The sequence below is a fragment of the Hippoglossus stenolepis genome, chromosome 22 (genome assembly GCF_022539355.2).
Source record: "Hippoglossus stenolepis isolate QCI-W04-F060 chromosome 22, HSTE1.2, whole genome shotgun sequence".
In the NCBI taxonomy this organism is placed as follows: Eukaryota; Metazoa; Chordata; class Actinopteri; order Pleuronectiformes; family Pleuronectidae; genus Hippoglossus; species Hippoglossus stenolepis.
The window spans coordinates 17,287,557-17,303,411 of NC_061504.1; the positions used below are offsets into that span (position 1 = coordinate 17,287,557).

Below are 15,855 nucleotides of genomic sequence, written 5' to 3' on the forward strand. Positions count from 1 at the left end.
AGTTAAAACTCTGGACTCCAGATATTCAGCTGTTGTGTGTGTGTGTGTGTGTGTGTGTGTGTTCTATCTTCACCCTCAGCACCGACACAGAGTTACGATCAGATGATGGAGTCATGGTGAGGAAAGTAAAGGCCCCTCTCACCTCCTACACAGGAACTTGAGGCCCACCCTGAAGGAAACAACTGTTTGTGTGGCAGTTATTTTGTGCATCTTTGTGGTCATATTGTGTCTCTTTGTAGCTGTTTTGTGTTGCTTTGGTCCTTATCTCCTCTGTGATGTATTACTCACATGCACTGTACTCCTTCATCATCCTCACTGTGTGTGTTTTTGTGCAGCTGTGAGCAGCAGTTGTGGGCCGACTGACACTGTCGTCTTTGTTCTGCAGAAGAAAATGGTCACACACACACACAGACACAGACACACACTCACACTAACAGTGTTGACAGGTTGTGGTTGGGTTTGACCGTTTGGGTATGTTGATGAGGTTGGGTATCTGAGAAGCTGCCGCTGCCACTCTTCACTTCCTCCGTGTTCTTCAGCTCGTAGAAATCCACCACAACTTTGTGTGACAGTTTTCTGTAGTTTTATCCTCACACAGTGTTTTACTGTCGCTCTGTACCGAACTCAGACTTCACACAATAACATAATGTGTGAAGGTCTCCTGGCTTTATCTGTGTTTTCCACTCAGAAGGTTTTAAACTACAGACTCATGATAATAATCATAATAATAATAATAAATGAGTTCAGTGTCTCTCAAACTCCTTCTGACTCTGTGGTTGTAAACTTTACAGAATTATCAGAGTCAACAGAGACACACACGTGTTATATTCATCTTTTACTTTCGTCATATTCCCTCACGCATCATCACTTTGTCTTTAAATGCAAACAACTTCTGCAGCTTTGCACACGTGTCTCTTCACAGTTTGTCATCTCCTCTATTTAGTCTCTTGGCTTATTTGTTCTTTTATATCTAGTGATTCACTGCGTGTCACTTACTTACATGCAGTGTTTAGTACAGTTTGTGTTTATTAAATTCTATTTTTCTGCTTTATTGCTTCTTCGCTCTATGTGCATCTTTCTATCTGTCTGTCTATCCACTAATACTGCTAATAACAATAAGAAGAAGAAGAAGAAGAAGAATGAGAACTTTTGTAGATGGTCGAAAGGTTCAAGAAACAAAAGAAAAGGGAGAACGAGCAAAGACAGAAAAGAGGAGAGAGATAAATCTGTTTCTCTTCTCTCTCTGTGGGTGTTCGTCATCATCGGTTTCCTCCCAACAGCTGATTCTGACGGAGCTGAGCGAACACAGCCGAACACACCCGAAGCGACGAGTCCGCGCTGAACCACCGGAATCGAACTGACTCCGGATCCGCAGATAGTCACATTTATATCTGATCAAAGTGCACACAGGTCGCATTCACTACGCGGCTGAACAGACGCAGAGAAGATGGCGGCTCTGAGCAGCTGGGAAATGTGTGTTAAATACGCTCTGTTCATCTTTAACTTCGTCTTCTGGGTGAGTTTCAACATTTAATACACCACTTTATATTCTCATTAAATTAGTGTAGTTTATTCAATATGGACATTTATTCTGAATTCCGAATTAAAGGACAGCTCGATGTTATTTTAATCTAACACTTAAGAAATGTTTGCTGTTGAAGGTATTTTGGACTTTAACGAAAGAAACGTTAAATTCAGAGATTCTTCAAAGGAGTTCGGTAACGGAAGCTGTTTGTGTTTGAACGTGATTCTACTGATGAATAACGATGAAACTTTATTGATTTTACATAAACAGCGTCACAGAGCGCGTGGGAATAAAACAACACAGAATAAAACTAATGAGAAATAAGACAGAAATAAAAACCATCTGTTTAAACCAGTTAAAATCAGACATTAAAAGCTTGTGTATAATATGATGCTGTGGAAGGACACGTTAAAATATATTTAAATAACCAGTAATATTAATATCTCTGAATTAAATATCTGTTTCTGTTCTTTTACATTGATGTTGCACTGAATCTGTCAGATTCTTCAGCGGTTCAGAAAACCACCAACAGGGGGCGGTATTCAGCTCAACTTGTCTTCCTCCTGCTTCGTTATTCTTTTTCATTAAGTTTTAATTTTATTATCATTTTCTAAAGTTTCTCCTTAAATATTCTCTTCAGTCTCCAGCTCCTCCTATGTTCCTGGAGGAAGAGAGGGATGGAGGGAGGAAGAGAGGGATGGAGGAGAAGGGAGGAAGAGAGGGATGGTGGGAGAGAGGGATGGAGGGAGGAAGAGAGAGGGATGGAGAGGAGAGAGGGGGAGAGAGAGGATGGAGGGAAGAGAAGAGAGAGGATGGAGAGGGAGAGGGGAGGGAAGAGAGAGGGATGGTGGGAGGAAGAGAGGGATGAGAGGAGGAAGAGAGGGATGGAGGGAGGGAGGGAGGAAGAGAGGGATGGAGGGAGGAAGAGAGGGATGGAGGGAGAGAGGGAGGAGAGGGATGGAAGGAGGAGAAGAGAGAGGGATGGAAGGAGAGAAGGATGGAGGGAGAGAGGGAGGAAGAGAGAGGGATGGAGGGAGGAAGAGGGATGGAGGAAGAAGAGAGAGAGATGGAGGGAGAGGGATAGAGGGAGGAAGAGAGGGATGGAGAGGGAGGAAGAGAGGGATGGAGGAAGAGAGGAGAGAGATGGAGGGAGGAAGAGGATGGATGGAGGAAGGAAGAGAGGGATGGAGGGAGGGAGGAAGAGAGAAGAGAGGATGGAGGGAGAGAGAGAGGGAGGAAGGGAGAGAGGGATGGAGGGAGGGAGAGAGGGATGAAGGGAGGAAGAGAGAGGGATGAAGGGAGGAAGAGAGAGGAAGAGAGGGATGGAAGGGAGGGAGGAGAGGATGGAGGGAGGTAGAAGGGAAAGGGATGGAGGGAGGAAAGAGAGGGATGGAGGAGAGAGAGGGAGGAAGGGAGAGAGGAAGGAGGAAGGAAGAGAGGATGAGGGAGAGAGGAGGAAGAGAGGGATGGAGGGAGGGAGGGAGAGAGGGATGAAGGGAGGAAGAGAGGGATGAAGGGAGGAAGAGAGAGGAAGAGAGGGATGGAGGGAGGAAGAGAGGGATGGAGGGAGGGAGGGAGAGAGGGATGAAGGGAGGAAGAGAGGGATGAAGGGAGGAAGAGAGGGATGGAGGGAGGTAGAGAGGGATGGAGGGAGGTGAAGAGAGGGATGGAGGGAGAGAGAGGAAGAGAGGGATGGAGGGAGAGAGGGATGGAGGGAGGAAGAGAGGGATGAAGGGAGGAAGAGAGGGATGGAGGGAGAGAGGGATGAAGGGAGGAAGAGAGGGATGGAGGGAGGAAGAGGGAGGAAGAGAGGGATGAGGGAGAAGGGGAAGAGAGGGATGGATGGAGGGATGATGGAGGGAGGAAGAGAGGGATGAAGGGATGAAGGGATGGATGGAGGGATGGAGGAAGAGAGGGATGGAGGGAGGAAGAGAGGGATGGATGGAGGGATGATGGAGGGAGGGATGGAGGGATGGAGGGAGGAAGAGAGGGATGAAGGGATGAAGGGATGGATGGAGGGATGGATGGAGGGATGATGGAGGGAGGGAGGGAGGGATGGAGGAAGAGAGGGATAGAGGGAGGGATGGATGGAGGTAGAGAGGGATGGATGGAGGGATGGATGGATGGAGGTAGAGAGGGATAGGAGGAGGGATGGAGGGATGGAGGGAGGTAGAGAGGGATGGAGGGAGGGATAGAGGGATGGAGGGATGGAGGGAGGGATAGAGGGATAGAGGGATGGATGGATGGAGGGATGGAGGTAGAGAGGGATGGAGGGATAGAGGGATGGAGGGATAGAGGGAAGGATGGATGGATGGATGGAGGTAGAGAGGGATGGAGGGATGGAGGGATGGATAGAGGGATGGAGGGATGGAGGGATGGAGGGAGGGATAGAGGGATAGAGGGATGGAGGGATGGAGGGATGGATGGAGGTAGAGAGATGAGGCTTCAGTAGCTCAGAGACGAATATGATGTGAATGAAGAAGTGAAACAAACTGATCCTGTGATTTCTCTTAGTTTAACAGTTTGATTATTGTTTGATAATCAGGTTATTAAATAGTTTTATAAACATATTGATAAATATGTTAATAGATAATCTGATAAATAAATGAATCATTAGTCTGATTCATACTTTGATGAATAGTTTTACAGATTGATTAATAAACTGATCAGTTAGAGTTTAATCACTTTCAGCTGCGGCTCATCGTCTAAATCAGCAGGTTTTTGCTCCTATGAGATGGCTCCTCCTCTTCCTCTTCCTCCTCCTCCTCCTCCTCTTCCTCCTCCTCACTCCAGCTGTTCTCTCCACCCCTCCCCCCCCCTCACCTGCTCACATTACCAGGTGAGGTGTGGCTCACACACAAAAAGCAGCTGGTTGTGCTGAGTGTCGGTCAGAGGACAGTTTGTCTGTGTTGAATCCTGAGCTCAGCGTCATGGGGGGACTTCAGTGCGTCAAATACCTGCTGTTTGTCTTCAACCTTCTCTTCTGGGTACGTACTCACCTCGCTGACACTGGACTGACGCCGAGGAGGGGACATGAGGAGCTGAGGAGGGGACATGAGGAGCTGAGGAGGGGACATGAGGAGCTGAGGCTGAGGAGCTGAGGAGGGACATGAGGAGCTGAGGAGGAGCTGAGGAGGGGACATGAGGAGCTGAGGAGGGGACATGAGGAGCTGAGGAGGGGACATGAGGAGCTGAGGAGGGGACATGAGGAGCTGAGGAGGGGACATGAGGAGCTGAGGAGGGGACATGAGGAGCTGAGGGGCTGAGGAGGGGACATGAGGAGCTGAGGAGGGGACATGAGGAGCTGAGGAGGGGACATGAGGAGCTGAGGAGGGGACATGAGGAGCTGAGGAGCGGACATGAGGAGAAATCAGTGATTTTACAACAGAAGAGTTTGAAAATGAGTTTAAATGTAAATCCTTCCCTCGGTGTCTGAGCTGAGAGGCAGAATTTCTGCTCTGACTTTAATTAACTCGTGAAAAAAACATGATTTAGATAAAACTTCAACATCCGCTGAAGTTAACTTTCAAACTCTGACTTGAAGTTTCATTTTCCTTCCAAACAGAAGCTGATAAACACACGAGATTCTCTGATCCACGTCTGAAATGAGAATCATGATTAAAGTGAAATCACCTGTTGAGCTGCAGCGACTCCTCAGGACGTCAGATCCAGACTCGTAGAACCACTTGTTAAACACACATGTTTTCAGGCTCGAGTCAAAAGACAAACTTTGCATGTTAGACATTTTCACATAGAATAAAAACCAGTTGTTTTACTTCCTCAAGTGAAAAGTTGCTTGATGGAAAATGATGGTTCCAGAACCTTGAGACACAGGAGCACATTTAAGGATCTGAGTGATTTGATGCGTCCTCGCTGCCTCCTGTGTTATTACTGATCTCACCTGTTTACAGCCACTTGTGCTCTAATGACTGTTTGTGTCTGGAGGCTCAGAGACGATGACCCGTCACCTCAGGTTCAGTGAGGTCGTTGCTCTCGGCTCCTGGTTCTCAGACGTGAGGTCACATCTCCTTTCACGACAGAACTCAGATCAATCAAAGATCCTCTGTGTGACAGAGTGAGAAGCTGCAGGACCTCCTCAGATGATTCGTGTGTGTGGTGGTGGTTGAGCAGCTAATGGTTCTGTAGAGTCTGAGGTTAATGAGTGTCGGGGGGGGGGGATGTTTTCCTCTCAGACGACTCAGTGCTGCCTCTGCACAAACACACGAGTCTCCTGAGAGCGTTTCACTGCATCGTCATCGTCCACCACTCAGTCCTCCTCTTCATCTTCTGTTGACACTCGAGGATGAAAACGACACAATATAGAAAAATACTGAGGGGGGGGGGGCTCAGCGTCCCCCACCAGGAAGTGGCTTTAACTACAAGGCAAAATGTTTACATAACCAAACCATTAAAACATTTCATTTCATTTTCTAGAGCAACATTTTGACAGTAGCATAGTGTCTTTATTTTATTCGTGTATTTTTCTCTGCTTTGACAGAAGCTGCAAAAGCGACAGTCACTTCTTAACTTTTGAATTTTCTGCCTCAGTGCAGGTGGAAGACGAGGTTTGATTCAATATCTTCAAAGTTTTAATTTGGCTCAAAGGAACTGATTTGAGGTCAAAGGTCAAGGTTGTTGTGACCTTTTTATTTATACGGTAATATGAACAATTCCGAGGCCGTCCAAGATAAAGTTTTCTTCTGCACATAATGACGACTGTGGATCTCTCTCTGATTTTAACTGTCTGAACATAGGATATCATTTAATTTCTCCTCCTGCGTCAGTAACCCTGTCTGTTCTGCTGTAGTTGGCAGGTTCTGGAGTCCTGGCTGTGGGTCTGTGGCTGCGGTTTGACACCAGGACGGCAGGACTGTTTGAAGGAGAGGACTCGCCCACCGTCTTCTTCACCGGTGAGTTCTGGTGACAAAGCAAACTTAATTTCCAAAGATCTTAATCATGTATGTTTCCGGTTTGTGGCTGAGACGTGTGATTCTTCAGAGGAAGAACTCAGAGGTAAAGTTTTATTAAAGCATTTAGCAGCTTGTGGAGAAGTGAACCAGATCCATCTTGGTTTTATTGAGACCAGAAAGTAACTATATTTAGATCTGAGTGGTCAAAGGTCAAATGTGGGTCTGATAATATGCGTGTTGACTGCAGCGGCTGGTGGAGGAACACGACCACGCAGGGAATTCCAGGGATGATGAGCCTGTTTGATCAGAGAAGCTGTTTCTTGAGCGACACCTAGTGGAGGTCACGTCTCTTTGAGGACAAGACGGTGAAGGTCTCTAGTTTGATGTGAAGTTTCCAAACAGCAGCAGATGTTCTCCAACTTTTTAAAATGTGTCACCTCATGATGGGGGAGCTCCAGCAGCAGCAACCTGCCTCCGACTGGACAGAGGTCGACTGAGTCCACTGAGCTCGTCCACACACAAACACACTGACGTCTTTCTTCTGTGCAGGACAGGGACGTCTTTGTCTCAGAAAGACAGAGCGGCTCCCTCCTCTCCCTTTGTGCTGCTCTTCCATCAAACTGAGAAGTGAAGTGGGCAGCGAGGCGACAATGGTCTGAAATGACAAACATCTTAATAACAGCTCTGAGAACAGTGGAGGAGGATTTTTCTTTTGGGTGGTGTGGCTGATTTCCTCGTGACATCAGTGCCGTGGTTATTGTTCATGTTTCGTTTATGATTCACGCTCATGAGGCCACAATGACAACGTTGGATCGTTGTGGACGACTTTAAATCACTTTTCTCCCCAGTTGATGTTTAGAAATCCACATAAAATCCTTTTCTGTCTCATGTTCACGTTCTAGTTCTGTCACATATCAATTCTAATTTGTCGTATCAAGATGTTGTTGATGAAACGTTGCTGATGCTGCAGGTGTGTACATCCTGATCGCCGCGGGGGCTCTGATGATGGTCGTCGGCTTCCTCGGATGCTGCGGCGCCATCAAGGAGTCGCCGTGCATGCTGGGACTGGTGAGTCATTGTGTCTGTGTCCGAGGGAACGAGACGAGGTGACTCCATCGGGACAATAAGCTTCTGTTCGGTGCAGCTCGTCATTTAGAAGCTTTGATATCAGAAAAGCATCAGAACCTCCTTGTTTTCTTCTTCAGTTCTTCCTCTTCCTGCTCCTCATCTTCGCCGTGGAGGTGGCAGCTGGGACCTGGGGCCTCTCCAACAAAGACCGGGTACAGACACATGTATTTATCTCATTGTTGCTGGTGAGTCTGTGATTTTAAACCGTTTGTATTAATGGTTTTCTTTGTGCTTCAGGTGGTGGAGGACGTCACAGAGTTTTATAAACAGACGTATTCCAACTATGTACAAACCAAACAAGAAGCTCTGAAGGAGACGCTGCGTCTCATCCACTTCGGAGTGAGAACAAACCTCAACACATCTTATTCACATCTGAAAACTGCTGACTTGGCTCTGTGTCAGAAATCCTCATGTAACGTGACCTGACGTATTTCCCCTTGTGTCCTGATCCCAGTTGAACTGCTGTGGTCCGACTGGGACGGTGATCGCTGCGGCCAAAGACACCTGCCCTGACAAGGAGGGACTCATCGTCACGGTAACGCATTCAAACTGTTTATTGTTGCTCATTCGGGAGTTAATATAACTTCAGGTTTTTATTTCCCACAAGAGGAATGTATGAAGCGTCATTAAAAATCAAAGTGGACGTTTGTCAAAGATGGTTTCTGTCCTTTTAGTTCGTTATCACACTGATAAGTTTGGTTTTAATTATTAAATGAAGTTATTTGATGATATACAAACGAGACTTACTCGTGATTGGTCGAGCACGTCCACACCACGATGTCATCAAGCACAAGATGGCCGCCTTCGTATTCCCGATGTTTTGGCTCCATTTCTGGGTCCGAACTGTCGCTGGGTTGATTTCCTGCTGCACTGAACTCACGTCTGTCATTTCTCTGCTCTTCGTCAGAGTTGCCCAAACGCCATCGACGAGATGTTCAACACCAAACTGCACATCATCGGTGGAGTCGGCATCGGCATCGGAGTCATCATGGTGAGTCTGTGGAAGACGAGAGCAAACTTATTTACATTATTTGATATTAGGTCTTGTATGTATCTCATCCTTTTTATCATTTCCAATATGAAACAGTTCAAGTTTTCTCGTGTTACTTGGACTCGTGAACTCGATGCTCCTCCGTCTCTCTGCAGATCTTCGGGATGATCTTCAGCATGATGCTCTGCTGCGCCATCAAGAGATCCAGAGACTTCGTCTGAGGAACCAAACGCTCCGTCTGTAACTCGCCTGCTGCTTCACTCAGTTTAATATTCATGATAAAGTTAGTTTCCTGCCGGGGTCCGTACAGGATGACCAGCTGTGACCGTGCGGAGCCTGAGAAACTTAGATTTTTAGATTATATTTGTATTCAAAGTAAAAAGATGTGTTTTTATTCTATTTGATAAATTTAACATCGAGAAACATTGACAGGAAAGAGAAGAGATGACTCTGCTGCCCGGAGTCTGTCGGAGTCTGAACTTTGTGACGAGCTCGGCTCTTTTGTTTTGCAGCTAACAGAATTTTACTGTGACTGGTGTTTTATTTTGAAGTTGCACGTTTGAAGCTTGGATTTATTTTTTTAATAAAAGCAGAACTGAGGAGTTTTATAACCACATGTTACTGATGCAGTTTAAATATGTAAGATGCCAAATAAATGAATTAATGTGTTAAACTGAGTCAAATGTTTTTTGTTGTTGTGTAAAGTTCAGACTGAAGAGACGATGAGTCACAGGATCAGAACAAATGTTTTAAATCCTGACACTTTACAAACTGCTCAGATTTGTAAATAATGTTTATGCAAATAACAAATCAAATAGTCAGAACCAGCGCAGACGGATGAATCTGAGGGAATCCGCCTGTAGAGGGAAACATGATCTGAACCTCAAGATACAAATGACCAACACGACACCAGAAATTCAAAATAAGAGTTTAATGATTGAAGCTCATTTACAAAATACAAGAAATCCATTTAAAAACCAGTTTCACCAGCCTGAGTTAAAAAGACTCTGAAGTCGTAGAAAAGTTTACTGAGCTGCTTCAGATCCTCGTTCTCTGAGGAGTTTAACTTTTATTGTGTTTGAACTGTGTCGACAGTTAATCCACTGAGTTTCAGAAACTGAGAAACTCGCTGAATTAAGCTTGAGTAAGAAAGACTTAAAAAAACTAATTCTGTTCCAACAGTGAGGTTCTGTGTTAAGTCAGTAACTAAAATGCCAACTTCTCTATTTCCTCTTCACTTCCATAAACAAAAGACTGAAAATAAGTTTTAAGTCACTTGTTGCATCTGAAAAAACAAACTTTAAACAGATTTTCATGATCTTACTCATAAAACTCACAATTCCTTTGTTGCATCGGCAACAACCGTCCAATACGACCATTAAAAAAAGAAACTTCTTTAAAACAACAGAAACAAACTCAAAGACACAGTTTGACATCTGGGGGAAGAGGAGAGGTTCAAACAGCACTTTCATGTCAGTGCAGTGTGTGTCTGTGCAGTGTGTGTGTGTTAGTCCTCCCATGCGAAGTCGTACGGTTGGAAGTCGTCTCTCAGCCGCTGGCAGCTCGCCTCCTCCTCCTCTCGACTCTGTTTACACTCCTTCCAGTCGGCTCGGGTCGGGATGTTCAGCAGCGCCTCGCTCGCCAGAACCTCCCTGTGTGCAGAGAGGGACGTAGTTGTGTAGTAGTTTGTATGAATTCTGGTGCTCGTGATCCACAGGTTGTGAAACATGAAGCTTGAGAGAATAAGAAGTTTAATTTACGTCTGAATCACCGGTGAGCGATTGTTTACCTTCCAAACTGCAGAGGAAAGTTTTTCCTGATGCGATAGAAGAGTTTCTCCCCCGAGTCCAACTCCACGTAGAAGTACGGTGTCCCTGGAGGAGCAATCTACACACACACACACACACACACACACACACACACACACACACAGAGAGTCACACACACGCTGCAGGATGTGCACGTTGTGTAGTTGTGTGTTCACTTGTGTACCTGTTTGAGTTCGGTATGTTCAGGAATCTCCATCAGCTCCATCTGCTGCTCCTGAGCCTGGACCGTGAACGCGTCCTTGATGTCGTCGGTGGTGCAGCGGTCCAGCGGCACCGGGACCACCTGAACGACAACAACACAAAAACATGTCACATTGTGTGTTTTGTGTCTCTATCATTGTTCTGTGTGTTTGTTAGTCTGTTGTCTTACTTCTGTTTTCAATCATTTTGTGCCTCTTAGTTGTTGCTTTACATCTTTGTTGTGTGCTTCTGTTTTCATTTTGCATCTTTGTGGTCGTACTGTGTCCGTGTGTAGATATTTAGCTTTGTGTGTCTGTTTCCTTGCATCCATTTGTGGTCATTTTACTTCTCTCTTTAATTGTTTTGTCCATTTATCACTGTTTTCAATCCCTTTGTGGTCGTTGTGTGTCTCTTAGTCGTTTTGTCTCTGATCGTTGTTCTTCCTCCTCCTGATTCCATCTGTGGTCGTTTTACTTCTCTCTTCAGTGATTTTGTGTCTCTTTAATGTTGTTTGACATCTTTTTGTGGTCGTTGTGTGTCTGTCTATCATCATTTGTGTCTTAACTGAGCTCTGCGACTTTAAGACGTATAAACATTTACAGTTCAGATATAAAAGATGACGTCACCTCGGACTAAAACATGGATTTAGTGTTTCCTACCTGCAGCTGCAGGTGCTGGCTCCGGTAGTTCCTCTCGAACACGACGCAGCGCTCGCCTTTGCTCTTGTAGAAACTCGTCAGGGCCGACTTGTACTTCTCCATCTCCTCCACCACCTCAGAGCTCAGCTCCACCACAGACTGGTAGTGACCGATGGGCAGGATCAGGACGTGGTGGGGGGTCAGGCCGCCTTTGGCCACAGCCAAGTAACACTGCAAACACAATCATAACATTTTAGAGACACAAAATACTGGAAACCCACTGATGCACATTAAGTTAAGTCACAAAGTGTAGAACTTATTAACCTAGAAGCTACACAGCAGCGTTCTGTGTTCATGTGGATGTGTCTCTGTTTCTCCTCCTGAACTCACATGTGACCCGATGCTGATGACCAGATGTTTCTCCACCTGAGGACTCGCCAAACAGAACCAGCAGGGACCAGTGGGCTGAGCTGCACACGACAAACACAAGAAGAAGATGAAAGTCTCTGGAGGAGCCGCGGCAGGTTTTCTCTTCTTGTTTTCAGCTGGTTGGACTCACGGTGTCGTCTCGGCTGTTGGTGTCCGTCTCCATCGTGCTGCTGCCCTCGTCCTCGTCCGTCTCCGTCCAGATGTCGTTTCCTGCCGCGGCCCCGATGAGGCCCCCCCTGGTTCTTGCTCAGGTCAAAGAAGAACTGGGGGGCCGGCTCCTGGACACACGACAGGAAGTACAGATACAGGGTTGAGTTTTCAAAATAAAAAGACATACAGAAAAGAGAAGGCTGTAGGGTCGATATGAACACATCAAAGAGCTGCTGTGCATTTTGAAATCTTTTAAATGAGGAATTCTTTAAACTAAACCTAAAATCGAATTTTCTTTATTGTGCGAGGCCCGTCTCTTTTTTTGGCTGAGAACAATGTGTCCACACAAACGCACAGACACACACTGTACCTCCTCCTCGGCGACGCTGAAGCCCGTCTTCAACGTCTCCGTCTTGTCTTTCGTGGCGCGTCTGTACGGGTTTTCTGTCACATCCTTCGGCTGCTTCACCATCTCTGATGGATCCATGCTCTTCATGGGGACTATGTTGAAGGCGTAAAGATACTGAAGACACACACACACACACACACAGTTTTAAAGTCTGACACACAAACATATTAATGGTGCTACAAGAACAAAAGCTAATATTACTGTATTTAACACACACCTTCTTTTTGGCAGGGTTGTTGGCGGTTGCCAGGGCGATGAAGCGGCTGACGTGCTGAGCATTTTCCTGGAGAATGAGGTGATTCCTGAGGACACAGACACACAGTGGGACACAGGACGATCAGTCAGGACGTGTCAACCACGGAGACTTCAGGTTTATTGTCATTATCCGATTAAATGTCGAAATGTCCTCCAGACGATGAATTAAAAAACCTGAGGAGCACAATAAACATTGTGTGTGACGTTAATCCAGTTCACCTGTATGGGAGTCGCTCGTAGTGAGCGCCCTCTAGTGCAGCAAAGTGGTACCGCGGCTTCAGCTTGTCTGCGAGGTTTGCGACGGAGCTGCTTCCACAGAACTTTGTGTTCACTTCCTGAAACAGAGACGCATCAAAACAACCAAAACTTCAATCTTTGAACAAAACAAGACCAGATCCATTTAAACAGCTGCTCTGGAGCCTTCAGGCACTTCACACATCTTCCTCTGCAGATGACACAGAAACTAAAGTAGGTTTAAGACTCTTGATTCTAGAAAAGTCAACTCTGATCAAATCCCTTAGATGCAGCTTTCATCCAATCAGAGATCAATTAACATTCTGGACGTGAATTCCTCGTTACCGGGTTGTTAGCGTAGTGCCACACCCCTCGCGGCCACTGTGACGTCAGCAGGATGTCGACGCCTCTGAACTTGGAGCTGCTGGTCAGCGGAGCCACGAGGGCCGACAGGTCTTTGGCGGTGAAGCAGTGAGCCGGGGCCGGTTCCTGGGGGGCCTCCCGACCGCTGACGTAGGCTATTTGTAGTCCGGACACGCCCGTGAACACGCCACGCCGACCTGAGACGCACAGCGATGCATAATGTTTGAACACAGAAACTTTAAATGGACAAATCAAAACATCCCAGTTGGAGCAGAAAACTAAACTGTCTTGTACGTATTATTTCTTTCAGGTTTTAAATAAATGATCAAGAGTTTGATTGAAGTGTTTTTTGATTGATTGATTGTTGTATCTCATTGGAAACCTCTGACACACAAAGACAGAGAGGAAAAGATGTAAATAAGCGAAATATAGATGGAAAATTCTGGACTTTTCAACTTCAATCCTCCACAACAGCCACATTCATGTAAACTACACTGAAATGTCCCTTTAATGTTTCCCCTCCACTGTTTGACTCTCAGGGACCTGGGACGTCCGTCACGTGGACAGACTCTCACCCAGATACGTGATGTTTTCAGCCAGCTCACAGCCGTCGGCGCCGGGGAACTTCTTCGCCGTCTCCTGACTCGCTGCTCCCAGGACGTAGGTGTGGATCGGAGCTGAGGGCGAACGACACACAGAGATTAAAGAAACTGAAAATCAGAGGAATCTAAACTGTTTCACTGACTCTACATGTGACAGAGACGCTGGAATTTACTTTTCTTAGTGTTTATTTATTGATGCATGTATTTAACCCTATGGTCACATGACTCAGGCTACATGGTACCGCAACATAACCTTTAATAAATACAAATAGCATTAAGTAATCTTATTTATCAGTTTCTGTCTCACCCATAGAAAATGATATCTCACTGAAACACATATTTCACCAATAAACTAAATCAATAACTGTTTTCCAGTGATGATCAGGCAAATTTTTCCTCTATCACAGGTCAACAGAGACTCATTATTAATGTCTCTGACAGAAGACATGCATAATCTAACAGCGCCCCCATGTGGCCACACTTTACAGTGTTGACAGCATGTGCAGTAGAACCTGTCAGTAGTGAACCAGCTGTTGGATCCAGATGTTTGTACCTTTCTTGGCTCCGGTTTTGTAAAGCTGCCACTCGGCCTCGGCCTCTGGTGTCGTTCCGAAAAACTCTCCGACGCACAACAACAGCTGTGGGAAAATAAAATTCAGAATTTATTATTATTTGAATAATCAGTTTTACTATTACTTTTCATCAACCTGCAGATATCTTCTTGATTCATTGGTTGAATCTTTAGTTTATTTAAGTCCAGGAAATAGAGAAAAGTGACACTTGAAAATAAATTAAGATTGTTAAGATAAAAAGCTGAAAAACGTTTGATTTTTGAATGAAAAATGTCGTAAAATATGAGTCACTCGACTAATTGGTTAATTAACAGTTTGAGCACTTCCTGTACAAACTGTTGTGTAACTTGTTTATAGAAAATCATTAAACTTTCTTTTGTACAGAAACATTTGAACTTGTAAAAACCTTTGAAGCAGAAACGTCTGAAGCTCAAAGGATAAAACAAAGTTCACATATTTCCTGAAGTTAATCACAAAAGTAAAACCATGCAGCAGTCTGCACGACTTCACAATAAAATACAAGAGAATGGATCATCAACATCAGTGTGTGAATCTCGAGACGTTTCAGAATAAAACCCTCACATCGAACTGTCCCGTTTTCTTCTGGATGCTCTGAACTCGACTGAAGACTGCGTTCAGCTGCCCCCCCACGTCTCCACAGGCCAAACTGCAAACACACACACACACACACGGTTTAATGCACATTTCACATCAACACAACAACGGACAACAACAACAGGGACCCAGTCACTGTGCACAGACGCACAGGAACCAGCAGGGCTCCCGGTAAAGCCCCGGTAAAGTCCCGTTACACGCGCAGGACTCACACTCGGGTCGGTTTCTCCTCCATGTTTCTGAGCAGCTTCACGCGAACGATGCAGATGTTTGGATTTTAGCAGCTTCAATGTTCCGTACGTCACTAAAAAGGGTCCGGGTGGAAAAAACAGAGGGAACCGATGTTGTCTTTAAAAAGAAAATCAGGCGTTGTTGAGCTAAAATGTTTTTTACATTTGAATCTGTTTGATTTATAAAATTTCAACATTCAATTTAAAAGGTCAAACTTTCAGTATTTAAGTTACTTTAAAGAAATAAATACTTAAATATTACTAATTGTTGCCCGGACGGATTCTTAGAGCGGACAGACTGGTTGCCAGGTTGGACTCCTTCACGCAAACCGAATAAGCAGGTTTTATTATATTCATTCTTAGAAACATTTTCTTCACAAAAGGATCAAATTAAAATAAACAACAGTAAATAGTGATAGTGAGAAAAAGTTTCACAATAAAGACGAATAATTACATCGCAGCTCAAGGTCTCCTTAGAGCTTTCAACCACATCCTCGTCTTCCCAGTTTTAAATTGTGCTGCATGAAAAACATATAAATAAATAAAATTCATTTGAAAACAAAGCTGAAAATCAGATAGATTACATGTTTTATACACATTAAAATAGGATACGTGTACATCATGTATATATACTGTATAAATAACTGAAATAAAGTTCATTAAACAAATGTATGAATAGATTCTAACAACATTTTATGTGTCATATGCATTATTCACATTAAAATAAATAGAAATACAGTTGAAAAGTCAAAATCTTCAGGTTCCAGCTTCTTACATTTGAACATGTCTTTGCTA

The 15,855-nt window shown here is 44.9% G+C and overlaps 2 protein-coding genes across 3 annotated transcripts; one reads left to right on the forward strand and one right to left on the reverse strand.

The window, feature by feature from the left end:
* Positions 1-1,265: 1,265 nt before the first annotated feature.
* LOC118101880 (CD9 antigen) lies at positions 1,266-9,227 on the forward strand. Of its 2 annotated transcripts, none has more exons than XM_035147924.2 (8): positions 1,266-1,516; positions 6,333-6,435; positions 7,406-7,503; positions 7,641-7,715; positions 7,801-7,902; positions 8,018-8,098; positions 8,471-8,554; positions 8,710-9,227. In XM_035147924.2, the coding sequence occupies exons 1-8, from the start codon at positions 1,448-1,450 to the stop codon at positions 8,773-8,775; spliced, it is 678 nt and encodes a 225-aa protein (XP_035003815.1). In that variant the 5' UTR covers positions 1,266-1,447; the 3' UTR covers positions 8,776-9,227. The 2 variants fall into 2 exon arrangements, with proteins under 2 accessions (XP_035003815.1, XP_035003816.1); XM_035147925.2 differs by lacking the exon at positions 1,266-1,516 and adding an exon at positions 4,361-4,512.
* Positions 9,228-9,470: 243 nt separating this feature from the next.
* On the reverse strand, positions 9,471-15,161 carry cwf19l1 (CWF19 like cell cycle control factor 1). Its single transcript, XM_035148060.2, has 14 exons — positions 15,043-15,161; positions 14,798-14,882; positions 14,197-14,281; positions 13,617-13,718; positions 13,024-13,238; positions 12,664-12,779; positions 12,407-12,491; positions 12,151-12,303; positions 11,761-11,908; positions 11,592-11,671; positions 11,223-11,432; positions 10,547-10,666; positions 10,344-10,441; positions 9,471-10,206 (listed from the first exon to the last, which is right to left on the reverse strand). Exons 1-14 carry the CDS (start codon positions 15,063-15,065, stop codon positions 10,062-10,064), a joined length of 1,665 nt encoding a protein of 554 aa, XP_035003951.2. The 5' UTR covers positions 15,066-15,161; the 3' UTR covers positions 9,471-10,061.
* Between the last annotated feature and the right edge of the window lie 694 nt (positions 15,162-15,855).